General features: G+C 50.3%; 1 protein-coding gene across 5 annotated transcripts in view; it reads right to left on the bottom strand.

Moving 5' to 3' along the window:
• Nphp4 (nephrocystin 4) overlaps positions 1 to 27,477 on the bottom strand; it is a 109,824-nt gene that overhangs the window by 23,843 nt on the left and 58,504 nt on the right. For 4 of the 5 annotated variants that reach the window (XM_047521899.1, XM_047521913.1, XM_047521923.1 and 1 more), the window contains 5 exons: positions 22,530 to 22,591; positions 20,700 to 20,798; positions 19,347 to 19,498; positions 19,022 to 19,213; positions 18,207 to 18,394 (listed from right to left, as the gene is read on the bottom strand). In XM_047521899.1, the coding sequence (XP_047377855.1) occupies positions 18,207 to 18,394; positions 19,022 to 19,213; positions 19,347 to 19,498; positions 20,700 to 20,798; positions 22,530 to 22,591 (693 nt within the window). The remainder of the gene's footprint in view (positions 1 to 18,206; positions 18,395 to 19,021; positions 19,214 to 19,346; positions 19,499 to 20,699; positions 20,799 to 22,529; positions 22,592 to 27,477) is intronic. The other variant, XM_047521906.1, reaches the window with a different exon arrangement.

Raw genomic sequence — 27,477 nt, 5'->3', positions numbered from 1 at the left:
TAAGAGTGGCTCTCAGGACACTGGGGAAAATAGGGACCTTTTAATAAATGATCTTGGGTCAACCAGATAAGACACCTGGAAATGACAATGGGATTCACACCTGCCATCATGCGCCGGGATAAACTGCAAGCTGATCAGAAGTCTAACATAATGAAGGAACTGCAAGTCAGGGGGGAAAACGTGCCTGACTCTCTGAGAGCGGGAGAGCAGGGAGCCCTCCCAGCAAGACTCAGGCATCCAGAAGGAGGGACAGAGGGAAGACACACCAGACCCCGAGCAGCAGAACTTCTACAGAGCAACCCCACCAGCAGTAAAGGAAAACGACAAAGGACACAGCAGAACCCACTTGCAATTTACATCAAAGACAATAGGACAAAACAGAGGAGGCCTGAGAGGAACCTGGGAAAGACATAGCAGAAGTTCGCAGACAACGAAGGATGAACTTAAAATACGCTCAACTTCATTCACTAAAACCCACTGAGGCCGGCATCGGGGTACATGCTGGTCATCCTGTGACCTTGGGAGGCAGAGGCAGGAGGATCACAAGTTCAAGGCCAGCCTCAGCAACTAGCAAGAGGCTGTCTCAAAATAAAAAGGACTGTGGATATAGTTCAGTGGAAAAGCACCCCTGGGCTCAATCCCCAATACAAAAAATAAATTAATTAATGAAAAGAAAATAAAGCCAAAGTTCACTGAGGTTGATGTTACTGTTTGCATATGAAATGTCCCCAAAAGCTCCTGTGTTCAAGTGCAATAATGAGATTATGAGAGCTGTGACCTAATCAGTGGGTTGATCCATCTGACGGATTAGTAATCTGAAAGCACTACAGTACTGGGTGCTAACTGTATGCAGGTGTGATGAGGCAGGAAGAGGGGGCCACTGCAGGGTATGCACTTGGGGATCATATCTTGTCCCCTGGACTGTGTGTGTGCCCTTTCTCTTCCTTCCTTCCTCCCTCCCTCTCTTCCCCCACCCCCCGCCAACTTCCATAAACTGAAGAGGTTCCCTCTGCCACACCCTTCTGTCATGATGTTCTGCTTTAACTCAGGTCCAGAGCAATGGAGTGGGCCAACCATGGACCAAGACCTCCCCTACGCTGTCCTTGTCAGGTATTTTGGTCAGTGATGAAACTAACACAGACATTGGTACTAAAAGTGGGATCATTACTGTGATTAACCTGACCATGTGGTTCAGAAGCCTCTAGAACTGGTTCATAGATGGAATTTGGAAAAGCTTGGAGATGTAGGCTGGAGAAGCCTTAGAATGTGTAAGCAGAGATTAATAGTGATTCTGGCTGTAATTCAGAAGACCATAGGGCCAACAGAAATGTGGGCAGTAAAGCCTGTGCTCATGGGGTTTCAGAGAGCAATGGGGACTCTTTTGCAAACTGGACTAGAGGCCATTCATGCTACATTCTGGAAAAAAAAAAAAAAAAAAAAAAAAAAAAAAAAAAAAAAAAAAAAAAAAAACTTCTCTACATTTTCCCCATGTTCTGAGACTTTCTATAAGGCTGAATTTAAAAGTGATGAAATGATTAACCTGGCAACCTGGCAGAGTAAATTTCAAGACAGCACAACGCTAATTCAGGCAGTGACACCAGTGTTGCTGGCAACTTTCATCCAGGTTTACTTGCGAGAATCAGAAGCAAAAAGCAGAAAGAATAGATTTTTACAACTTGTAATTTGGCCAAAGAAGCAGCACAGGTAATACTGGGACTGAGGAAGGTGTGGCTCTTGAAGAGATTACCACCACTAAGGAGAAGCTAAGTACTTTGCACAGAAATAACAGGAAAGATGCCTTGAGGATGGTAACTCAGGAATTAGTAAGACCACACCCAATGCAGGCTCAAGGGTATAGAATTGGAAACTTCTTTAAGAGACCATGGGCCACTCTGCTCACACAGGAGTGCTAGGAAATTGTTTCCCTGGGATTTTGTTTCACCAGGCTCAGTCACCCAGCAGCCATGATCCCAGGGGGCCCAGCTACTGCCCAAGTTGGTGGAAGATCTTGGCAATGTCCACCAGGGAGTGGTTCTCCAGGAACACACGATTTAAGGGGTCATGGAGGCTTCTGCAGATATTTCAAAGGAAGGCCTGGGAAGCCAGGCAAAGAGTAGCAGGGTAGGAACCCCTGCAGGCAGTCCCTGAGAGGGCAAAGTATGAAGATGTGAGAAGCCAAAGCTGCAGTGGAGACCCCCAGGATTAAGAGATGCCACTAATATGGAAAGTCTGCCATGGAAAGCTGTTGACTGCAAACAGGGTCAGCCTGAGAGAGAGGTCATCTGGGCTGCAACTGGCAAGGCCATGGGGCAGTACTGCTCAAGTCCTTTGGAGATCACATCTTACCTGGTGGTAAGCTACAGGACTTGTTTGCCCAGCTGGCTTTGTCTTGCTAAGGTGCCATTCCTTCTTTGTATGCCCCTATTCCTCCATTTTGGAATGGAAATGTTTACTCTGTGCCATTAAATATTAGACATAGGTAACTTGCTTTTCATCATTACAGGGGCTCACAACCAAGAGCTGGCCTTAAGTCTCAGAGGAGAATGTAGACTTAAACTTTTGGGCAATGCTGAAGCTGTTAAGACCATGGGACTCTCAGATGGACTAAGTGCATTTTGTATTGTGAGATGGACATGAGTTTTTTGGGTGCCAGGGGCAGAACATTATGGTTTGGATATGTGCTAGTCCCCAAAATCTGTGTTAATGCAGGAATGTTCAGAGATGAGATGAGTTGTGACCTCATCAGTGGATTAATCAATTTGATTAATTATCAAATTAATTTGTCTGAGAGTGTCACTTGATCTCTTGGGGTTCTGCCCACTTCTGCCAGTTCTGATGCTCTTGGGTAGCAACTGTGGGCAGGTGGGGTATGGGTAGAGAAGGTGGGTCACTGGGGACATACCTTTGGGGATTATCTTGTTCCCCTGGCTCCTCCATCTCTCTTTCTCTGCTTTCCGGTTACCATGAGTTGAACAGCTTCTCTCCACTACACCCTTCCACCATAAGGTCCACAGTAATGGAGCCTGGTATCATGGAAAGAACCTCTGAAACCATGAGCTCAAATAAATTTCTCCTCTTAAGTTGTTCTAGTCAGGAATTTTAGTCACTGTGTTTTAAAAACCTTACTAACCATCGATTTCACATCTCCCTGACTATAAGACCTTGCAGGTGAGTCATGGTCCTCATCGGAGCTGGCAGGACCCAGAGGGGAAGCATCCTGACAGACATCACTGCCCTAGTGTGGATGTGATCGAGTGTGTCCCTAACGGTTCATGTGCCTGGCCCCCAGTGAGCAAGGGGATGGGTCAGAGGGCAGCAGCCTGGAAATGAACCAATTCCGGGCTGAGTTCTCACAGCAGTGAGTTGCCATACAGAAACGGCTTGTAGACCCTCTTCTAGAACCAGGCACACAGGCTACTCACAGCTGCATTACTTGGGGTAGCAAAATACCAGAAATAACCCAAAGGCCCACCAAGAGGAGACTGGTAGACTAAACGACAGACCACCAGGCAGCTCTGGGAGGGAACACAGACCACACCACGTGCAGTGGCACTCGGGACACAGGGTCTACTGAAATGCAGGGTGCAGAAGGGTGTATTTGCTGTGCTACCAACTGAAGAGAGGACAAGGGGAAATAGCAAAGATACACACTCACTTATTTTTGAAAAACAAACAAAAATACTAGAAGGATAAACAAGAAACCAAAATCCTCCAGGAGGCTGAGGACAGAGAAGAGCAGGAGGGGGCAGGATGAGCAAGAGCCTCCAGCGTACACTTGGTCACGGTTTTGTATTTTACTCTGTGGAAATGTTCTTAAAAATTGAATCAAGATCCAAGATGGCGGACTAGGGGGCGCTGCATTTCACGTTGCTCCAGGACGCAAGATTCAAAAGAGGAGATAGTGAGAGACTTGGGACCAACTCAAAGCCGCCGGGTGAGTCTCTCCCGTTGGGGAGGTGTCCCGGATGGGGCGGTAGCCCTGGAACGCAGGGAACTTTGTGAAGTAGAGTTGCTCGGCGAGACGCCCCTCCCCCCGCTGAAGCGGTAAACACGGACAACTGGGATCATCGTAGAGGAGGCGGCTCAGCACAGCGCTTGGACTCGGAGCAACCACTGGGGCTCCGGGCGGCTGCCTGAGGAGGAGCTGTGTGGTGAGCTGTTTGGACTCAGAGCAACGACTCCTGAACACCGGGGGGTTGCCCGGAGGAAGAGGAGGAGCATGGCGGGTCACTTGGACTTGGAGTGACTGCCTAGGGCTACGGGCAGTTGGCGGGAGGAGGAGACGTGAAGTGAGTTGCTTGGACTCCTAGTGACTGCGTCGGAAACCGGGCGGCTGTCCGGAGGAGGAGGTGTGTGGTGGGTCTCTGGGTCTCGGAGCTATTGTACAGGGCTCCAGGTGGTGGCTCAGAGGAGGGGCCACATAGCCAGGCGATTAGGCGCAGAGCAGGGTCCCAGGAGCTAGGTGGCTTCTTGCTGGAAGAGCCGCACAGAGACACGCCTAGGGGTGGAGCGAAGTTTCCAGGACTGCGGGCAGATTCTCTGGGAGAGGCAGCCTAAGGAGACTCGTCTGCGAAGGGTGAGGCTCCCAGGCCCAGGAGGTAGGACCGGGCCCCTGGGAACGTTGCAGAGGAAGACAGCCCAGCCCAGGCGGTAGTTGTAGATTGAGGGGAACCTCTAGGAGGGGAACTGACCAGCGAGACGTCCCCACCGGGTGAGTCTTCCCTGCCAGGTGAGGTTTTCCCACAGGGACGGTAAAACCAGAGACACAGGCACAAACAGGCCTTGCCTCAGCCCGCAGCTTCGCTCCCCGTTGGATGACCATTGGTCAACAAGTGGAGGCACCTCTGCCCACTAGCAGGGAATATACCCCACCTGAGGGTCCCCACCCCTAGAGAAGCAGCTTCTTCGTGGAGCTCCGCATTATCAACTTCCTCCAAGACTTCGGGCTACTGAAGGATAAGAGGGGATATACTAGCAATCTTCAGGGACATTATAAGTCAATAGAGGAAATCTGCAATATCTTAATGACCCACTGATACCTGAACAATATGAGAAAACAAGGGAAGAAAATGCCCCAAACAAATCTAGATGTTACATCAATAAAATCCAACAACAGCATGGCAGAAGAAATGACAGAAAGGGAGTTCAGAATGTACATAATTAAAATGATTAGGGAAGCAAACGATGAGATGAAAGAGCAAATGCAGGCATTGAATGATGAGATGAAAGAGCAAATGCAGGCATTGAATGATCACACCAATCGACAGTTAACAGAGCAAATTCAGGAAGCAAAAGATCATTTCAATAAAGAGTTAGAGATATTGAAAAAAAAACAAACAGAAATCCTTGAAATGAAGGAAACAATAAACCAAATTAAGAACTCCATAGAAAGCATAACTAATAGGATAGAACACCTGGAAGACAGAACTTCAGATATTGAAGACAAAATATTTAACCTTGAAAACAAAGTTGAACAAACAGAGAAGATGGTAAGAAATCATGAACAGAATGTGCAAGAACTATGGGATATCATGAAAAGGCCAAATTTGAGAATTATTGGGATTGAGGAAGGCTTAGAGAAACAAACCAAAGGAATGAACAATCTATTCAATGAGATAATATCAGAAAATTTCCCAAATCTGAAGAATGAAATGGAAAATCAAGTCCAAGAGGCTTATAGGACTCCAAATACACAAAATTACAACAGACCCACACCAAGGCACATTATAATGAAAATACCTAACATACAAAATAAAGACAGAATTTTAAAGGCTGTGAGAGAAAAGAACCAAATTACATTCAGGGGGAAACCAATACGGATATCAGCAGATTTTTCAATCCAGACTCTAAAAGCTAGAAGGGCCTGGAACAACATTTTTCAAGCTCTGAAAGAAAATGGATGCCAACCAAGAATCTTATACCCAGCAAAACTTACCTTCAAATTTGATGATGAAATAAAATCATTCCATGATAAACAAAAGCTAAAAGAATTTACAAAAAGAAAGCCAGCATTACAGAACATTCTCAGCAAAATATTTCATGAGGAAGAGATAAAAAACAAAGAAGCAAATCAGCAAAGGGAGGAATTATCCTAAAGGAACTGTCAAATAAAGGAGGAACCAAGATGTGTCAAAAAAGAAATAAATAAATAAATAAAATTTTAAATATGAACCACATGACCGGGAATACAAATCATATCTCAATAATAACCCTGAATGTTAATGGCCTGAATTCATCAATCAAAAGACATAGACTGGCAAATTGGATTAAAAAGAAAGATCCAACAATATGTTGCCTGCAAGAGACTCACCTCATAGAAAGAGATACCCATAGACTAAAGGTGAAAGGATGGGGAAAAACATACCATGCACATGGACTCAGCAAAAAAGCTGGAGTATCCATCCTCATTTAAGATAATGTGGACTTCAAGCCAAAGTTAGTCAGAAGGAATAAAGAAGGACATTTCATACTGCTTAAGGGAAGCATAAATCAGCAAGATATAACAATCATAAACATCTATGCCCCAAACAGTGGCTCATCCATGTATGTTAAACAAACCCTTCTCAATTTTAGAAACCAAATAGACCATAACACAATAATACTAGGTGATTTTAACACACCTCTCGCACCACTGGACAGATCTTCCAAACAAAAAATTGAACAAAGAAACCATAGATCTCAATAACACAATCAATAATTTAGACTTAACAGACATTTATAGAATATACCATCCAACCAAGAGCGAATACACTTTCTTCTCAGCAGAACATGGATCCTTCTCTAAAATAGACCATATATTATGCCAAAAAGCTAATGTCAGCAAATACAAGAAGATAGAGACACTACCTTGTATTCTATCAGATCATAATGGATTGAAGTTAGAAATAAATGAAAGAGTAAAAAACAGAAACTACTCCAACACCTGGAGATTAAACAATATGCTATTATATGATGAATGGATAACAGAAGATATTAGGAAGGAAATTAAAAAATTCTTAGAGGTAAATGAGAACAAACAAACATCATATCAAAATCTCTGGGACACTATGAAAGCAGTACTTAGAGGAAAATTTATTTCATGGAGCACATTTAATAAAAGAAGTAAAACTCAACAAATAAACGACCTAACACTACAGCTCAAAGCCCTAGAAAAAGAAGAACAGACCAACACCAAAAGTAGTAGAAGACAGGAAATAGTTAAACTCAGAGCTGAAATCAATGAAATTGAAACAAAAGAAACAATACAAAAAATTGACAAAATAAATAGTTGGTTCTTCGAAAAAATAAACAAAATTGATAAACCTTTAGCCACACTAACAAAGAGAAGACAAGAGAAAACCCAAATCACTAAAATTCGGAATGAACAAGGAAATATCACAACAGACACGATTGAAATACAAAACATAATTAGAAGCTATTTTGAAAATCTATACTCCAACAAAATAGAAAATTCGAAGACATCAACAGGTTTCTAGAGACATATGAATTGCCTAAACTGAACGAGGAGGACATACACAATTTAAATAGACCAATTTCAAGTAATGAAATAGAAGAAGTCATCAAAAGCCTTCCAACAAAGAAAAGTCCAGGACCAGATGGGTTCTCAGCCGAGTTCTACAACACCTTTAAAGAAGAGCTCATTCCAATACTTCTCAAAGTATTCCATAAAATAGAAGAGGAGGGAACTCTCCCAAACTCATTCTATGAAGCCAATATTACCCTGATACCTAAACCAGACAGAGACACATCGAGGAAAGAAAATTTCAGACCAATATCCTTAATGAACATCGACACAAAAATTCTCAACAAAATTTTAGCAAATCGCATACAAAAACATATTTAAAAGATAGTGCACCATGATCAAGTGGGTTTCATCCCAGGGATGCAAGGTTGGTTCAACATCAGGAAATCAATAAATGTAATTCACCATATCAATAGACTTAAAGTCAAGAATCACATTGATTATTTCAATAGATGCAGAGAAAGTATTTGATAAAATACAGCACCCCTTCATGCTCAAAACACTAGAAAAAATAGGGATAGTGGGAACATTCCTTAACATTGTAAAGGCCATCTATGCTAAGCCCATGGCTAATATCATTCTAAGTGGTGAAAAACTGAAAGCATTCCCCCTTAAAACTGGAACAAGGCAGGGATGCCCTCTTTCACCACTTCTTTTCAATATCGTCCTTGAAACTCTAGCCAGAGCAATTAGACAGACCAAAGAAATTAAAGGGATACGAATAGGAAAAGAAGAACTCAAACTATCCCTATTTGCTGATGATATGATTGTATAGTTAGAGGAACCAGGAAATTCCACCAGAAAACTTTTGGATCTCATAAGTGAATTCAGTAAAGTAGCGGGATATAAGATCAATGCACATAAATCTAAGGCATTTTTATACATAAGCGATGAATCTTCAGAAAGAGAAATTAGGAAAACTACCCCATTCACAATAGCTTCAAAAAAAATAAAAATACTTGGGAATCAATCTCACAAAAGAGGTGAAAGACCTCTACAATGAGAACTACAGAACACTAAAGAAAGAAATTAAAGAAAACCTCAGAAGATGGAAAGATCTCCCATGTTCTTGGATAGGAAGAATTAATATTGTCAAAATGGTCATACTACCAAAAGTGCTATACAGATTCAATGCAATCCCAATTAAAATCCCAATGATGTACCTTACAGAAATAGAGCAAGAAATTATGAAATTCATCTGGAAGAATAAAAAACCCAGAATAGCTAAAGCAATCCTTGGCAGAAAGTGTGAAGCAGGGGGTATCGCAGTACCAGATCTTCAACTCTACTACAAAGCAATAGTAACAAAAACGGCATGGTATTGGTACCAAAATAGAAAGGTGGATCAATGGTACAGAATAGAGGACATGGATACAAACCCAAATAAATACAATTTTCTCATACTAGACAAAGGGGCCAAAAACATGCAATGGAGAAAAGATAGCCTCTTCAACAAATGGTGCTGGGAGAATTGGAAATCCATATGCAACAGAATGAAACTAAACCCATATCTCTCACCATGCACGAAACTAAACTCAAAATGGATTAAGGATCTCGGAATCAGACCAGAGACCTTGCATCTTACAGAAGAAAAAGTAGGTCCAGAGCTTCAACATGTCGACTTAGGACCAGACTTCCTCAACAGGACTCCCATAGCACAAGAAAGAAAAGCAAGAATTAATAACTGGGATAGAGTCAAACTAAAAAGCTTTCTCTCAGCAAAGGAAACTATCAGCAATGCGAAGAAAGAGCCTACAGAGTGGGAGAAAATCTTTGCCAATCATACTTCAGATAGAGCACTAATCTCCAGAATCTATAAAGAACTCAAAAAACTCTACACCAAGAATGCAAATAATCCAATCGACAAATGGGCTAAGGAAATGAACAGACACTTCACAGAAGAAGATCTACAAGCAATCAACAAATATATGGAAAAATGTTCAACATCTCTAGTAATAAGAGAAATGCAAATCAAAACCACCCTAAGATTCCATCTCACCCCAATTAGAATGGCGATTATCAAGAATACAAGCAACAACAGGTGTTGGCGAGGATGTGGGGAGAAAGGTACACTCATACATTGCTGGTGGGGCTGCAAATTAGTGCAGCCACTCTGGAAAGCAGTGTGGAGACTCCTTAGAAAACTTGGAATGGAACCACCATTTGACCCAGCTATCCCACTCCTTGGCCTATACCCAAAGGACTTAAAATCAGCATATTACAGAGATACAGCCACATCAATGTTCATAGCTGCTCAGTTCACAATAGCCAGATTGTGGAACCAACCTAGATGTCCTTCAATTGATGAATGGATAAAGAAAATGTGGTACATATATATACAATGGAATATTACTCAGCCATAAAGAATGATAAAATTATGGCATTTGCAGGCAAATGGATGAAACTGGAGAATATCATGCTAAGTGAGATAAGCCAATCTCAAAAAACCAAAGGACGAATGATATCGCTAATAAGTGGATGATGACACCTAAGGGGGGGTGGGAGGGGTTAGTGTTAGGGTTAGAGTTAGGGTTAGGGAGGGGGGCAAGAATGGAGGAAGCAAGGACTGTATAGAGGGAAAAGAGGGGTGGGAGGGGTGGGGGGAAGGGAAAAAAATAACAGAATGAATCAAACAACATTACCCTATGTAAATTTATGATTACACAAATGGTATGCCTTTACGCCATGTACAGAGAAACAACATGTATCCCATTTGTTTACAATAAAAAAAAACAAAAAAAAATTGAATCAAAAAAGGAAGGAAAGCAAATATAAAACTGCAAATATAAAAAAAATTGAAACAAATGAATCCTACCGAATATCAAATTGGTAACGTAACTCCATCGAGGAAAGAGTTATTTCCAGGGCTCCCTCCAGGTCATGCATCAAGCCACACCCCAGGGGGACAGAGCCCACGAGGGAGCTGCAAGGCCTTGACCCCGTCAGGACAGGCCCTCACATTAGCGTCAACAGTGTGGTTCTGGAAGCTCAGGATGCAGGCTGTGAGGCAAGCGAGCGAGTAAAACTTACCAAAATCTATGATTTCTGTACAAGAGAAATACAGATAAAGTAAGGAAATGTTTAGACCTAAGTCTGGATTAGAAACCAATATGAACCCGTGCTTGAACGGGGCCCCCCACCTCTTCCCAGCAAAAGGCTTTGAAGTGTTCAAACCCATCCAGGGGCCAGGCTCCTCAGGAACAGCTGGCCAGACATGCTCAGGACAGGGGTGGTCCAGGACGGGAGGTGTGCTCCAAGCTGGAAGAGCAGGAGGAAGGAGCCACTAGGCCACCTGAAGGGCCAGTGTGGGGACAAGAGCATCAGAACGGGCAGAAGTGGGCAGTACCCCAAGAGATCAAGCGACACTCTCAGACAGAAGCCCGACGCCTCAGACCCCACCACCCTGGAGTAACCACCGCACCCAACTCCTGCTCCAGAGTGGCAAGTAAATGGGGAGTTCTGAACCTCTACCCGCGTCCTCTGGGGCGCCCGTGTGGTTCACCCATTACCAAGGAAAAGTGCTTTTTTAATAGAAGAATGCGGGTGATAAGGGATCAGACGAGAACACCAAAAAAGCCGCCATTCCAAAAACTCAATGCAGCAACCCAACACAGCACAGCCCAGCCAAGGGGGGACCCAGGAGGGACAGCTGAGGGGACAAATGCTCACGTGCAGCCAGAGTGGTCCTGAGAGCTCTTCCCCAGGAGCCCAGGGAGCCAGCCTTGACCACTGTAGACATGGGGTAACTTGCCAGCCGGGACACCCGACACCCTTGACTCCTGGCAGGTGGGACACAAAGCTCGCAGCCGTGAGAAGCTCACAACAAAATCCAGAATCTCTCTGCGCCGTCAGCCCTGCCATCCTGCAGGGAGAACCGCCGGGGAGGAGCAACAGACTACACGACATGGCGGGGCAGCCGGACAGACTCACTTATCTGCCAGAAGCCATGCTTGTGAGAAAGACAGAGCTACTACTCCAGACGGAAGAGATTAGAAGAAGTACAAACACCAGACTGAAACTGATCGAGAGCCGCACAGGGCTCACGCGGCAAGTGCACCTGGAAGGCTACAGGTGGCCCCTGAAAGGGCATCCGCATTCCAAGGACGTGCATGCTACAGACTAGAGGTAAAGCATCACCGTGTCCACAATCTGCTTCGAATGGCTCCATGGGGGAGATGAACAGAGCCGAAGGTACCACAGGCCACAGGCGGAGGCCAGGACAGGCTGGGGCTCTGCGGAAGGCCCCGGAAGGAGAAGGCATGCTAAGGTAGAGGGAGACCAAGAAGCGGGCTGTGCCAGCTGGGCCAGGGCTGGCCTGATAAGGAAGGCTCCCGGGCAATCAGGAGCCAAGGGCCTGGGCCCTCACACTGGGAAGACCCACACAAGGAACATTTAGCAAAGCACAATCCAGGCCAGAAGCAAAGCATACATAGGAAAGAACAGGGACCCCCCCATGAGCCGACAGAGGCACCACAAATCCAGTGGAAACTTCCAAAGGAGTAGGGAGGACAGCTGAGGAAATGCCAGAGGGACATCCCATTCTGAGGGAAAAGAGGTGACAGGAAGAAACGCTGCCCACACACCACCCTGAACAACACAGACACCACTGTCTGCAAGAGCCCGCCCACCACACGCAGGTTCCAGAACACTGTGAACCTCTGGATGAACCAAGATGGCCAGGAACCCAATGTCTCAAGGGCCACTTTCTACCATCCATCAAAAGGGGTCCCTGCCATCAAAAGGGGCATGGCCTGGTGAAGCTAAAAGCAGGGCATTCTCCCATCTACCCTCGCTCGCTCAGATGCCAGTCTGGACTAGGAACAAACTTTCCTTAGAAAAACTAACAGGTCTGGGACTGGCTGGTCACTACACTGGTGAGTGTGTCCTATTAGCTCTCCGGGTGCTGCAAATGACAGTCACTCACAAGAAAATGAGCTCCACATGAAATCCTGGTCAGAATATAAAAAGTAAAATAAACAAAGGAAACTTCTAAAAGATAACACAGGAGGGACTCCTCAACCCTCCACAGAGACAAACTCCTTGTATGTCCAGCGAAGGAAGTGCATCTGTTGAAGGCTGAGACATAGACTTAATCTTAATGAAAAATTGATGTTAAGCAAAAGACACATCAGAAGAGCAGGAAGGCACGTCGCCCCCAGAGGGAGAAGACACCAGCATGTCTGAAGGACACCTGCAAATGACACCATGCACAGCAGACCACAGAAGGGGGCAAGCACAGGAGCAAGCACGTCACAGGGAAAAGCTCCTTCGGGCCAGTGAGCATGGACACAGGGTCCTCCACTGGGAAGGAAGACCAGGGAGAGGCGCCCGCCTGCCCAGCAGGCCAGCAGCCACTCTATAGCTGGCAAGGCTGGGGCGTGGCTCCGGCCTCCACCCACAGCTGGGGACGTGCAGACTGACAAGCCCTGTGAAGCACCTGCAGAGCTACTCAGCCCCACACACACACACACCTGGACAGCACCTGCACTCTGGCCACGTCCCCAGCAGGAACGCACATGCTCATATGCCAAAACTGAGTTCATGCAGTGCTATCTGGAGGGTCAAAAGCTGGAAATGACTCCAGCACCCATTTGCAAGGATGAACACATGGGTCTTGTCAGCCACAACAGTGGCACCGCCAGGGTCAGCAGCTGGGGTCTCAGAGGCAAGTGAAAGCAGACTGGAGCGACGAGCTGCAGTCCCACACACGCACAAACGTGACAATGCTCATGGACAGAAACAGGCTCCAGGGCAGCACTTCCTTAGGGAGGTTCAGGGTCGGGTGTGGGGACAGACAAGGGGCTTCTGCACAACGGACGGGCCCTGCCCAGACGTGATTGCTCTGTAAGGCCCTGCCTTCTGTAGAAACAAACCCACGACGGATCACAGCCCAACCTAGGCGTAGAGCAGAGCTACACAACTAGGAGACAACATGGGACTAAATCAGGTGACCTCGCTCAGGAGTCAAAGTGACATTTACACAACACCAGGCACAATTCATGAGAGAAATAACTGGTGGACTGGACCACATCCAAAACAAAAACTTCTGCTCTGAAAAGTCCACCAGTACGAGATGAAAAGAACAGCCACCGACGAGGAGAAAATATTTGCCAAACACACATCAGATCAAAGACTTGCATCCAAAGCAAAGGTGCACCCGTTCAGATGTCTGAACAGGCGCCTCATGGAAGAAGCACTCGGAGAGATGTTCAGCATCACGTCACTGGGGAACTGCGAATTCAAACGCCATACCACCACACACCTGCTGGATGGGCTCCACCCAAAGCACTGCCGACCGGATGTCCACAGGCTCCGGAGCCGTCGCTGGCAGGAAGGCAAAGTGGCAAGGTCCTCCTTACCAAATAAACACGCTGCTGCCATAAAGAGCCTCACAAGCACACACTTGGTACTTTCCCAATGAGTTAAGAGATTTACATCCATCACGAACCTGTGCAAATGTTTGTAACTTGATTCACCACTGCCAAAAGCTGGAAGCAACCAAGATGCCCTTCAACGGGTGAATGAATAAACAAACGGGTGCATCCACAGGATGGATACCTTCAGCAAGGACAGGAAGGACGGGAGGAAGGGAAGGACGGGAGGAAGGGAAGGACGGGAGGAAGGGAAGGACGGGCGCGCTGTCAACACAGGAGCAGACGCAGAGGAACCCTGACCCCACAAGGCCAGTCAGAGGCCGGTCTGCAAAGTCTTCCTACAGCCTGATTCCAGCTGCAGGAGATTCTGGAAAGGGCAGAACCTTAGAGACAGGAAAAAGACCAGTGGTCACCAGGGCAGAGTGGGAAGGGACAAGAGCCACAAGTGGGACACTGAAGGCAGTGAAATCATTCTGTGTTTGCCAGACCTAAGGCTCCCCAGGGAGCCTTAACATGAACCAGGAGCTCCGGTAAATGCTACAAATCCACCTGCATTCCACCCTAACAAGCGCGGCACACCAATGTGAGACATTAAAGCAGGGGAAGGAGGGGCTGCGGACCGAGGGGGCTCTGCACCATCTGCTCCACCTCTATTAGACCCAAAACTGCTCTGAAAAATAAAATCCACCCATTTGCTTTCTTTTTCTTTTTCTTTTTTTCCTTCCTTCTGGTACTGGAGATTGAACCCAAGGGTGCCTAACCACTGAGTCACATCCCCAGCCCTTTATTTTTTATTTTTAGACAAGGTCTGAGTTGCCGAGGCTGGCCTTGAACCTGTGAGCCTCCTGACTCAGCCTCCCAAGAGGTTGGAATCAAGGCATACCACTGCATGGCTCATCCTTTTGTTTCACGTTGTGGTTCTGGAGCCCGGCAAGCTTCTCTGAGCTCGTGCTGTACTTCAACAGCAGAAACTGGCTTGAAAGTGACCACGAAAGCCCCAACCAACCTGTCGGCTAGGGGTAGGAGTTCTCTGCACAGAACTGCCCAAGGAAGTCCATACCTGCACAGGCAGAAGCCACTTGTGGCTGAGACTCAGCTACATAGGAAACTGGAAAACATTTCTAATTTTTTTTTTTTTGAACTTAAAACTTAAGAATTTTGAACTTCGAATTTTAATTCAGAATGACAAGAAAACTTGACTTTGGATTTTAATTTCCTTGGACATCAACTTGCAAAGACATTTAAATTTGGGGACTTCAATTTCTGTCTGAGAAATTCAACATGGAAATTCACTCAAACCAGGAGCATCTCTAAGTGGCTGGCCTTTTTTATGGGGTGATCTCAGTGCTACCATTTACCCTCAATGCAGAACATCTGAGGAGCTACACTGGATCAAAAGATGGGTCAGATCAGGAATGAGAATGGACCAGGGACAAGGCTTCCGCAGGGGGCAGAGGAGCCCTGAAACCAAAGCATGACTTTGATCTGTTTTCCAGCCATCTGGGAAGATAGCTGTGCCATCCGCCACGGATCACTGAGGATCAACCAAGGAAAGGTGGTTGATTTGGGAGAAGGGATCCCGGGAGGTGGTGACTGGTGGTAACAGGTCTCTGCCCCAAGGATAACAGCCAACCAGAGGCTTAAACTTAACGGTTAAGGTCAGTGAGCTGGAACCAATGTGGGAGCACACTGAGAACCTCCTCCCTGGCCTGTGCCTACCTGGGCCCCCTCAGCCCAGTCCAGGTTCAGCCCACTGGGGTGAGGGAGAGGGATGGGGCCCGGCTGCATGGCCCTCCTCCACCTCCTGCCTTCAGGTCTCCAGCAGGCTGGAGTCTGAGGCACTGACAGGCACGCGGGAGGCCGTGCCCGGCCCAGGGTGTGCCACTGCTGTGAACCAGCATCAAAGTCAGTACAACTCAGGGACGGGCCCGACAGAGCAGCGGGCTCTCATGTTCCCACAAGCACCGTACCATAAACAAACACCATATAAAGAGAAGTGCAACGTGAGCTTCCCCATCCACTCAGCTGATGCTGACCTCAGACAGGACCTGGGGAGCATTGCCCACTGCAACTGCGAACCCCCCACAGTGCCCACCGCCTGCCAGCCCTTCTGACTGCTTGCTTCCTACCTATTTACCTCAACCCCAAACTCCTTTCCTTCCACTTCTATTGAGTTTGTTTTCCTCCCCAAAGCTCCCAGAGTTGAACGGTTAGTGCTGACTCTCCTTCTCTCCAGCACAGGCTTCCAAAACTGTGCCTTTGCAATAAGGGCCACTTGATCTCATAATATTAGCTTCTCACTTAATCTCAGATAATAAGTCACTTCTATTTTGATTTCTTCATTAACCCATCATAAGAAATGTGTTTAGAGTTAGAAGTTAATAGTTCAGACTGTTTGGGGGGCAAATTCCTGAACTTGGGGCACTGTGGTCAGAAGACACCATAAAACAAGATTTGATAGTGATTCTCTTGGGAGAGAGTGACACCTGCTTGGTGGCCTAAAACACATACATATCAGTTCTTTTTAAGTTTCAAGGTATGCTTGCAAATAACACACGCCCTCCAAACAGGATACGCAAGTTCTCAGATCATCTTCTAAACATACTCATGACCGTGCTTCTTTTTGATCTATCCCTTTACTGAGAACTGTGCCAAATCACCTACGATTGTGGGTTTGTCGGTCACCTCCACAAAGAGCCACCCATCTGCCTTTCCTGGAGGCTACATGAGAAGCTCAGGGATCCAGTCACTGTCCTGGTAAACTGTCTGCCTGGTTATCATCCAAGAGCCTCCTGGACCCCCAGCCTTGCATTTGCCCTTTGTCTCCTGTCGATGCTGATGCTGTTAAACTACTTCCTGTGCCATCAGAATCTGAACATGACTTTTCCCACCTTCTACTGCCCACCTCAAGATACAGTGGTGGTCAGAGCCCAGTTTAGTCCCTTATGAGACATGGCATCAATCAAAGATGGGAAAACTGACCATCAATAAACAGATCATGTCAGGCATGTTCCATCCACCGTGGTTTAAATCCACTAGTCTACAACAAAACCAGAAGGGAAAAGCCACTGATCTCCACCCTTGGAGGACATGAGGGAACATGCCATTATGATATCCTGCCTTTCCTGGGCCAACTACACCTCCAGGTGACAGCTGACGAGGGGAAGCCTCGGTTGCAGAGGGCCCCAGTCTGGATCTGGACTGCCCCTAGAAGCTCCTGTGTTCAGGCTCGGCCTCCAGGGCAGCAGCGTTCAGAGGCAGGGTCTGGAGGAGTGTCTGACCTCATCAGCAGACAGTTCATTCACGGGTTCATGACTGAACCCACTGCTGGGAGTGGCAGGATGTGGGGCCTAGTTGGAGGAAGCAGGTCACTGGTGGGTATGCTCTTCAAGGGCGTCTCTCGTCCCCAGCCCCTTCCTGTTTCTCTCCCTGCTTCCTGGCCTCTAAGAGGTGAGCAGCTCTTCTCTGCAATGCTCTTCTGCCATGAAATTTTGCCTCACCTCAGGCCCAAAGCAGCCAGCCATGCTCAGAAATCCCTGAAACTGTGAGTCAAAATAAACCTTTCCTCTTCTAAGTTGTTCTTCTTAGGTATTTTGTCACAGTGGTGGAAGGCTGACAGGAAGCACCCAGCTGACCCGCAGAGGTGTTCTAAAGCACGATGTGGCCGTGTGCACCCTCCAGCACAGTGAATGATAGCATGTGACAGTCGTGGTGGCTGCTGCTGTACCAGAGGAAGAAGCAGCCAGAGGTCACAGTGCTGCATGACAGAGTCCAAGTCACCCACTACTAAGAACCCTTGGCAAAACAAAGCCGTGCACCCAATCACACATCGAGTTCTAACTTAGGAAAAGAAGGGACAGAGAGACACATTTCATTTCAGTCCTAAACAAGATCCGGACTGTGGGATGGATGCACTGCAGGACAACTCTTCCACAAAGAAAGTAACAAGACAGAGACAGGGACAGTGGCAGCCTCTGCAGACACAACCCACAGGGTAGGGCACAGCGTCCACCCATTGTAACATGCAGACAGGAGTTTTGATTAGTTATTTTAAATATTATGAAGTCATTGAGGAAATCTTTTAACATTGGCTAGATATTTGATGGTATTAAGGAATTATTTTTTACTATAACAGCATAAGTTTGTGTTTTTCAAAAGACTTCTTAGTTTTGTGGTGAAACATAAGAAAATATTTACAAATGAACTTGCAGCGTCTGGGTGGGGGGCCCGGGTCACGCTGTGGGTCACCTGTGGGCTGTCTAACGATGACATGCGCACGGGCCCCCGCAGTCACACTCATGAGCCCTTACCAGTATCAAAAGAGCCATCTTTACTAATGGGAACGAGGATGTGGGACAGGGAGTCAGAGCCCGTCTTCCCTGTCCCAGCCAGCTCGACCAGCTGCAGCCGTGGCGTCGTGGCAGGCGGGAAGCGGTAGAACTGGAATGTGAAGTACACAGCCTTTGGCCATGGAGTTCCTCGGTGGTTCTGGGTCACTCTGAATCCAACAACAGCTCTGATTAATCAGGCATCCACAGCAGAGAGTCTGGGTGTGATGCACACTTATAAGACAGGGAGACAGTCACCGGGCCTGGTGTAGGAGCTGCCTTGGTCACAGTGATCTCAGGAGCCAGGAGGGCAGCAGCCACATCAGGAGTGACCCTCCTGGCTCGAGGATGCTGAACTCAGAGCTCCTCTAACCCTGAGAATCAGGCAGACTTCATGCACATTTTAATTAAGGAAACAAGCCCGGGCGAAGCAGGCTTCCTGGCATTCAGAATGGTTCTGGTGGGTCTTAGCCAAAATAAAGTAAAACCAGATGGCAGGTCAAAGTCTCCCAGCACAAAAAAAGGATAAAGCTTTAAGGAGATGGAAATGCTAATTACCTGATTTGATCATTACACACTGCATACATATATCAAATTATCACACTGTACCCCATAAATACATACAAGTATGTGCTAATTAAAATTTTTTAAAGAGCAAATTAATTAATTAATTTGAAAAACAACACTGCTCGATCCAACAAGACCTGAACACAGTGTCTGCCAGGTCAGAGCCACATCAAAGCTGCTTTTCAGCACAAGGAAGCAGGGGTGTGAAGGACAGGACACTCGGCAGCTACCTGCTGAAGGCAAGAAACTGGAGCACTATCTCATTGCTCTGTAGACAATCTGCGTCTTCCTTCTGAGGGCTGAAGTGCACAGGATCGGCTGGACTGACAGCTTCGGCAGGCCGCTTGCTGGCATCCAGAATCTCAGGAAAGCCAGAGGACTGCAGGAGAACCATGGTGGCTCTGGAGAGCTGGCTTCCAAGACTGAAACAGACAGGGTCCTCAGCCAGCCCGGGAGAGGGCGAAGAGGTGCATGCATCTCTGCAGAGAGCTGCTGCTCCAAGGCTGGTGACAGGTGGCACTTGCTTGGCCCCATCCCCCTGGCACCACGCCTCACCTCCTGGGCTGGGCTCCCACGACAATGGGGGCGTGCAGAGGAGTGAATGGCAGCTCCTGTAAGTGCTCAGCCACAGGCCTTTCCAGGACCAGGGGAGTCTGACTCAGGTCAGCTTCCAGATGAGAGATCCTGCCCTCCAAGGGGAACTCCTGCTGAACAAAATGGGCCTCTAGGTGAGGCCAGAGGAACCCCAACCTGCAGCCACCAAGGCTGCTCAGCTCTAAGGGGTCGATGACCGCATGGCCTCCGCAGGGTTGTCAGCCTTCACCAGCACAAGTACAAGAGGCTCAGCTACACTGTAGCTGCAGGTAAACAATGAATGACTTCAGTATACGGATGCTCTATCTAATACTTGGGACATATTTATGCAAAAACACTGCTTTTTAACCAAAACCTTAACTGTGCCTCCTCCGTTCCACGTGGTAATCTGTGAGTCAAGAAGATGCAAGGAAGGACCATCAAGTTCATGAACAAGTCATACTACGGGGGCATCTGATACCTTAGATGGCAAGTTAAGCCAAAGATGCTTATGGGACAGAAAGAGGCTTCCTTCAAACCTCAGAGCTGGTCAGAGTGCCTGGGCATTGCTCTGGCCCCTGTGTGTCCTGAATTTTCCAGTTTCTCACTCTGAGGCAGGGTGTCTGGGTGGAGAGGTGGTGGCTCCCAAGCACCCTCTCCGCTGGGTCACACTCAAGGCTTCCACTAAGCAGGGACAGCCCGTGCACCACTCTTGGGTGGGACTAAAAAGACGGCAATCACTTCACAAGTAGGTGGGCTGCGGGGCAGCACAGATGCTCAGCACAGAGTGTCTGCTCACAGGTGACCAGAAGGGACTGTTTTTCCTCTGTGCCACCAGTGCGAGACCACAGGTGCAGTCTGCAGGCAGCTGGTCACCTCTAAACCAGGTCTACAGGAATCCCCAAGGTCAGGGGCAGCACAGGCTATTTCTACTCAACCTGAACCCTCCCTTAGCAGCAAGAAGGGGCCGCGGATGCGTGAGGCCCGCCCACCCCCCACCCCGGCCCTCATGCCCCACCTCCCTGCTCCTTCCACACACAGGCTACCAGCAGCGGGGCTCCACTGGCTCAGGGAAACCCAGCCTGCATCAAGCACTGTGGTGAGAACACACCTTTCCAGTCTCCAGGACAGAATGGTGGCCATGAGAAGCAGAGGGACACAGGGGCCCACTCCACCCATCCCACAGCCCACAGCCCACAGCCCACGTCACAGAGCCCAAGGTCCTCATCACCTAACCAAGGACCAGCACGGCTCAAAAATCCAAGGCTTGCCAGCAGTCGGGGGGCGCAGAGGCCCATGTGCAAGGTGAGGCAGGAGGCAGGGCGGGGCACTTACTGCCTGGGGCTGGGAGTCCTCTGGTGACCGTGGAGTGGCTCTGGCTGAGCGGCAAGGAGCTGGGGACTGCGGGGAAGTCACCAGCTGGGAAAGTGACAACTGGAAGGCAAGAGAACCCCTATCACCTAACGAAGCCCCCAACACACACACAACCCTGCACACACACACGCGGCACAAACCCAGGGGAACAGAGGACACTGGGATCCAGCCACAGAAGGGAACGACTCTGCAGTCTCCTGGTCAGCGGCTGTGTGCGACCGAGGGCCTCTCCCCAGCTCCCACTCCCCACAGAGCCGTGGCTCTGAGGTCTCTCCCAAATGACAATTTGAATAAAAATACACCAACGAGGAAAAGCAAGCAGTTGAGGGAAGAGCGTCCATACGGGGTGGGCAGGGTGAGACCCTTGGGCTCTGCTCCCACCCCTGGACTGGACACTCCCAAGTCCCCTCTGATCCAGTCACTGGCACCCCTGTCCAGTGAGCCTCCCACTGAGGCAGTGACTACAAGGCCGCCGCCACAGAAGACAGACCATCCCGCCACCTCTTTATCAGGTGACCTTGTGGAGGTCGGCCAGCCTCTTTACCTCAGTCCCCTTACCTGTAAGAAAGTGATGATAATGGCACCTGACCTGCAGGACCCCTGTGGGGACTCAATGAGAACCACGGCGAGGGCTAGGCGTGGACCTGGCATGTGGCAGGTCTTCTAAAACGTTTATGCTTATATTTGGAAAATGAATGCCCCATAAAAAGGCAGTGGGGCCTGCACACACTGAGACGCTATTTCCAGCACGCGCTGCCGTGGGATGCTCGCTTTAAGCAGGGACAGCTGGTACAGAGGCCCAAAGGAGGTGCCAGCACAGAGAAGTCAGTGGTGAGGAGGTAGGGAGGGACGAAGAGAGGACGGCAGGCATCCTGGCAGCTTTTGCAGGGAGCCAGGAAGACCACGCAGGTCTGTTTGGCCCCCAAGACCAGGAGGCACTGTCAGCTCTCCCTGCCCCGCACTCGGGGTGACATGGAAACCAGGGAACATGCCACATCAGGGGGCCAGGAGCCATCCACAGCCACGCGTCTCCAGACAGACGCTCCGCTGGGACCCAGCTTCCAAGCTGCGTGCCCCACACCAGAGCTGCGTTCTGGAGCAGCCTGGGTCACTGAATCACTCGACTTTCCTAGACATCAACTTCCAGGGTGGCACTAGCAGACAAAGTCACCAGGAAGGACAAGTCAACTCTGACCTCAGTCAAAATCATGCAGCCAGAGCCACCCCAGGCCACAGGGGGGCACCTGGGGCAGCTTGGTACCCCAGAAGCACAGCCACATGGGGGCTCCACAGCCACCAAGCGCCATGGCCAAGCCAGGAAGAGCCCTTCTCCCCACACAGAGAAGTGCAGCCCCATGCAGGTGTGTGCTGCCTGACACAGTGTCCACAGGCCACATCTGGAGCTGTGGCCCTGAGTGCACCAGCCTCTAGCCCCTGGCACCCCCTCCTGGCAGAGCGGGTCTGGGAGAGGGAAGAGGTAAATAAAAATACAGAAGGCGATCAGTCCTGAGGGCGTCTCTGCCAGCAGACGTGACTGCCAGGAGAGCAGGGCAAGGCCTGGAGGCCCCACAGAGGGCTCTGCCAGCACAGTGGACACCACCAACAGGCAGCATGTCCGGATCAAGCTCCATGACGGGTGGGAAGGACCAAAGACGCCCCCAGTTCACGGGCCTCCAACTCAGGGATGCAAACAGGGACTGACTACTGTTGAAGAGGCAAGGAGTGCCTTCAGGAGTCCAGTCAGGGCCTTACTCTGGAATTCTGAAGTGGCCCCGTCAGGCCTGGACTTACCCCTGGTCCCATGGGCGAGTCCTGGGTGGCTGCAAGACCCTGGGGCACAGGCACGGGAGGACCTGGGAAGAAGCACAGGAGCCATTAGCCTTTATGTGTCCAGTGCAGCTGTCTTGATGCCTCTCTCCACCTGTCTACACTAGAGCTCAACAGCAGCTCTGTGCCGTCCCAAGGCTCAGCAGTCTGCACAGAACATGGCAGATAGCTCTGCCAAGTCTCCGCTGGAGATCGGACTTGAGCAAGGGTGCCAAGGGCACGCGGGACCAGCTCCACCCTCCTGGGCTGCAAGGTCTCATATGAGCCATGACACATGACAGCTCTTGGACATTGAGCTCTCTCAACATGTCTGCTCGGCACCCCGTGAGTAGGTTCAAGGGTCATACACTGCTGTCTTGGGAGAGTGGGGCTCTCGGCTCCCTGGTACGACCCGCCACTGTTATAGAAGAGACTCTTCAGAGCAAACACAGCAGAGGCTACAGCCCAGCTGGTGGCCCCACTAGTGCCCGCAGGACACCTCCTGGTCCCTGGGTCCTGCTTATTCTAGATGGAAGCAGGCTGGACTCCAGGAGGCCTACCAGGAAGGTGGAGGCCAGCCTTTCACGTCATCCCCCTCAAACAAGCAGCTGACAACACCTTTGACACTGGAGAGGTCAAGGCTGCTTCCCAGGGGCCTGGGGCCCACCTGCAGAGCCAGCAGCCTCTCATGGAGCCAAGGCACCTGCCGCCTGCTGCAGCACAGGGACTGGACAAAGGGCCAGCAGGGGTTTTTCCATGCAAATCCAACCACTGCCATTTACCACCTTACGCTCATTTCACACACGCCAACCCTCGGCCTTCACCCGCTGTGGTCACCACCTACAGTTGACAGTGGAGCCTAGCCTGATTAGGCACCTCTGCCCCCGACCCCAAAGGCCAGGTTGTAGCCAGCACAGGATGTGAGCCCTGGGCGCTGGCCTACAGGGTAACCCTCCTGCTACCCTAGAGGCATAGCCAGTCTTTGTGTTGTGCCCTGCCTGGTTCACTGTACTCCTCTTCACAGCGACAGGACTCTGCCCACCCAATGAACTTCCAGAATCACCTGAACCTCCTGAGCAATTGAGCCCTCTCCCCGGGGTCTCACCCAGCCACATGCCACCCCCCTGTGGCCACCAGGCATTCTCTTGGCTCCCCTTCCTTCCCTGCAGCCTCTGCTACCCAAGTTCCCGCAGGGCCCACATCTGCATGAAGTGTCAGGGAGTGGCTCCTTCAGACCTTCCTGGAACCCCGACGTCCATGGCACACAGCAGCACATAGCTCAGGCAGGCACACGTTCACAACACAGACGCCTCTGCACAGACAGCCAACAACTTCCTGTCCCAGTCTGAACCACAGCAGAACAACAAAAGACCACCTACCAGGAGGACAGACACGAGAAGCAGCACTCAAGCTAGGCCCCCTGACTCCACCTGTGGAGCGCTGCAGGCTGAGGGACCTGCTGGAGGCCCTGGGAGTGCTTGCTGTGGGGATGGGCCAGAGGGCCCCCCGTAGCCCAGGTGAGCCGACCACCCAGCCAGCTCCGAGGCAGTGCCTGCTCACTGGCCCCACCCTCTGACAAGTCAGGTTAACGTGGTTCCCAGGAGTCCTCAAACAGTCTTGTCAGCAGCGCCTGCGGCTTCAGAGGGAGCAGGCAGATCAGTCAGCAGGCCTGGTTTCCAGGAGGAACGTAGGGGCTCTGCTGTCCCACCAGCCTCCAGCTGCACCTCTCCCCCGGGTCCTGGGCATCTGCAGCAGACAAAGTCAGGGCTCCACGCAGCAGCCCCCACCTGCTGAAACAGCCTGCAGGTGAAACAGGACAGCCGCCAGAGCACCTCTGCTTTGTTCCCCATGAAATGGGGACTCAGAAAACTCTGCAGGCTGATTTTGGTAACAAGGAAAAATTGCAGGAAATGGTTCCATTATCTTCAGCTAAGAGAAAGCGGGCACTTAGGATCTGGGCCCCGAGCATCCTCCAGGGAGGAAAACCTGAGTGCTGGGGAGGTTACCCCCCGAAGCACACCAAACTTCATGTGCACCCCCCAGTCCCAAATCCAGGCATTGTGTGCTGTATATGTTCAAGGGTTCTTTATATTGTGACTTATTATGCAATTTTACCTTCAAGAGAGCAAAACAGCCCAAAAGAGGCTCTGGCAGCCTTTTTAAAAGACACCAGCTAAAAGCCCCAGGCAAGAGGGTCCAAATCCACACCCCCTAGGATAACATGGGCTGAGAAGGAATACCCCAAGACCACAGAGTGCCTCGTTTTCAATCTTGTCACCTTAACACTGACAGAATGGTCATCAATTAAGCTGCTGCTTCCTGCCCAGAGTGACCCTGTGACCTCCTGCACAATGGCAAGCCTGGCAGGGAAGCCCACCTCCACCCAGTGCACCGCAGGGCCAGCATATACTGGGAACCCCTGCACCAGCAAACCAGCCCCAGGGCAACATGTGTGTGCACAAGGACACGTGTGCATGGTCCATGTGCATGCCCAGGGAGCATATGCCCAGGGCCAAAGAGCAAAGCCTTGCAAGTGCACCAAGGGCTCCTAAAAACAGGCCCCTAAATAAAAGCTGGCACATCCCCATGTAGGACAGAGGTGGCTGGTGGAGGAGGTGGGCTAGGCAGACCAGTGGGGGGGGGGGGGGCAGCCAGGACAGGGTTAAAGTGAGAAGAGCCAGAGGCTGGCCACTCGGGTTGTGTGACCCCATCCACATTAAAGGGAGAGGAATCGCGTGGCAGGCGGCCGTGAACCCACGGGCGCTGGGTGACCTGCAAGGAGCAACCCCTGTACCTGTCTGTCAGTACGTCTTCATACAGTACCGGAAGGATGTCAGTTCAGGGGCCATCGGAGCCAGGAGGCACGCTGGCTAAACCAACAACACCGATTAGCAGTGCTTCTCCCCCGAGTGCATGAAGGCTAGGCCCCTTCCCCAGGGGCGAAGTCAGCATCTGGCCCAGCACAGGCTCAGTTCGGGTACGCGAGTTAGACACTAAGAGGAGCACAGGGACCCAGAGATGCTTTTCTACAGTCACACTGAGCAGCTGGGGCCAGCAGCACCCTCAGCTGCACACACCTCACCAAGAGGGGCAAGGAGGACTAAGTCAGCGCTTCCACGACACTGGCCTAGACTGCCACCAGAACAGCCCTGCCAACGGCTGGGATCAGGCAGACGCGTGCCGCCGCAGGTCCTGCCTCCTGTCGGAACGCTAATTTTCCCCGACACTCCATTACTCTCCATTCAGTCTCCGCATGCCGCAAACCGCTGTCAACCAGATCTTGATTAGCCACTCCAGGCCTGTCAGGTTAGCCCTGAGAAGCCCAGGCCCACACTTGACTGAACGCCGGCCTCAGGAGGCCAGGCAGAGTGTGCACTCTGACTCCAGGCTGGACGGGTACACGTCCCACCGAGTCACACAAAGACCCAGGCTTAATGCAGCCTCTGCCTTCTCCTCCAGAGAAGAATGCTCCTCGATCGGTGCTCTCTGGCAGCACTGTGGACGGACCCAACAGCAAAGGCTACGCCATGAGAGATCGTGATCAAACTTGGTCCCAGGTGACGAGATTTCCCAGAATGCACCTGAGTCCCTTCCCGTGCCCTGGCCCGTCCTCATCGGGGTCGTCCTGATTGTGCACATTGGACAGAGAACTGAAAAGAACACACTGAAGCACAGCCAGACGGAGACGCTCTCTAGCCGTGCCCATCAGCCTGCTCATGGCGCCCCACGGGAAACAAGCAGAGCCAGCAGCACACGGGATTCAGGACAGGAGCACGGAGTGGCCCCAGCAACCCTCTCACTTTCGGGTTAAGCACAGGAGGGGGACTCCAGGGGAGAGGGGCTTGGCGCCTGCCCTCCGAACTAGGAAACCACTGAGCGGCCATTTGTCCCCTCACGCTAGGCCTTTCTCGGCATGCAAGTTACAAAACCATAAAAAAGTAAAACAGAAATAAGGCAAAAGGAAGGAGAGTGCTACCCACCCTCACCTGCTACATTCACTGACCACTTTGTCTGAGGGACATTTCATCACCTGCCTGCACTGCACCAGGCCACAGAAAGACACAAAGACCAACAGTTAAGGAGGACAGGGCAGCAGCCTCCACCAAGGAGGCCTCCCAGCCTGGGGGTGCAGAGCCCTCGACACAGCAGGAAGCATGCAGAGGTGGTGGTGCCCTTTCTGGTGATGTGGGTGTGGCCCCCAGGCATCCGCCCACTGAGGGCCTAGGTAGGGGGCCACACTGGGCTCTTTACCCCCAAATCCAAGCTGCCTTCCTGAGACGCCAACAGCCGAAGGAAAGAGAACTGGCAGGCAGGCGGACCAGGGGACTTGATGGGGGAACCACTGCCCAGGTTCCTGCCAGTTACCTCCAGTTACCAGCTACCCCAGGGGAGGGCGCCGGTCCTGAAGGGGTAGCAGGGCAGCAGCAGGAGCCCACTGTCTAGCAGTGGCAGGAAAAGGCCACCTGGGCCACAGAGGAGCCTGGGGTCACACAGCAGAGGGGTGGAGGGGAGGCACCACTGTCCTAGACGCAGTCCCAGGGATCTAAGGAAAGATGCCCAAGGGCAGTTTCCTGCCACCCGGCTATGGGGTGAATCCGTCTTTAGCAGTACCCCAGATACTAGGAATTCCTAAGGCAACCGAGGGGACTTTACCCCTCTTTCTGGGTAAAAAGTCATTCTTCCTCGGACTCTGATCATAGGAATGGAAAACGGGCAAAATCTAAGACGAGATAAGGGGAACGCAGTGACGGTGTGGGCGTGGGTCTCCGCGTTGGCTGTGCGAGGCCCACCGGGAGCCAGGTAACAGCTGCGGCCCATGCTGACTGACCAGACCCAGATGGAGGGGCGGTTCCACAGCCCGCCAGAGCCTGCGCCTGGCACCTTCAGGGCCAGTGTCACAGCCTCACTGCCCTCACCTAAGCCACACACACTC

Source organism: Sciurus carolinensis, chromosome 1 (genome assembly GCF_902686445.1).
Source record: "Sciurus carolinensis chromosome 1, mSciCar1.2, whole genome shotgun sequence".
NCBI classification, from domain to species: domain Eukaryota; kingdom Metazoa; phylum Chordata; class Mammalia; order Rodentia; family Sciuridae; genus Sciurus; species Sciurus carolinensis.
This window is presented reverse-complemented; position numbering and strand designations above follow the sequence as displayed.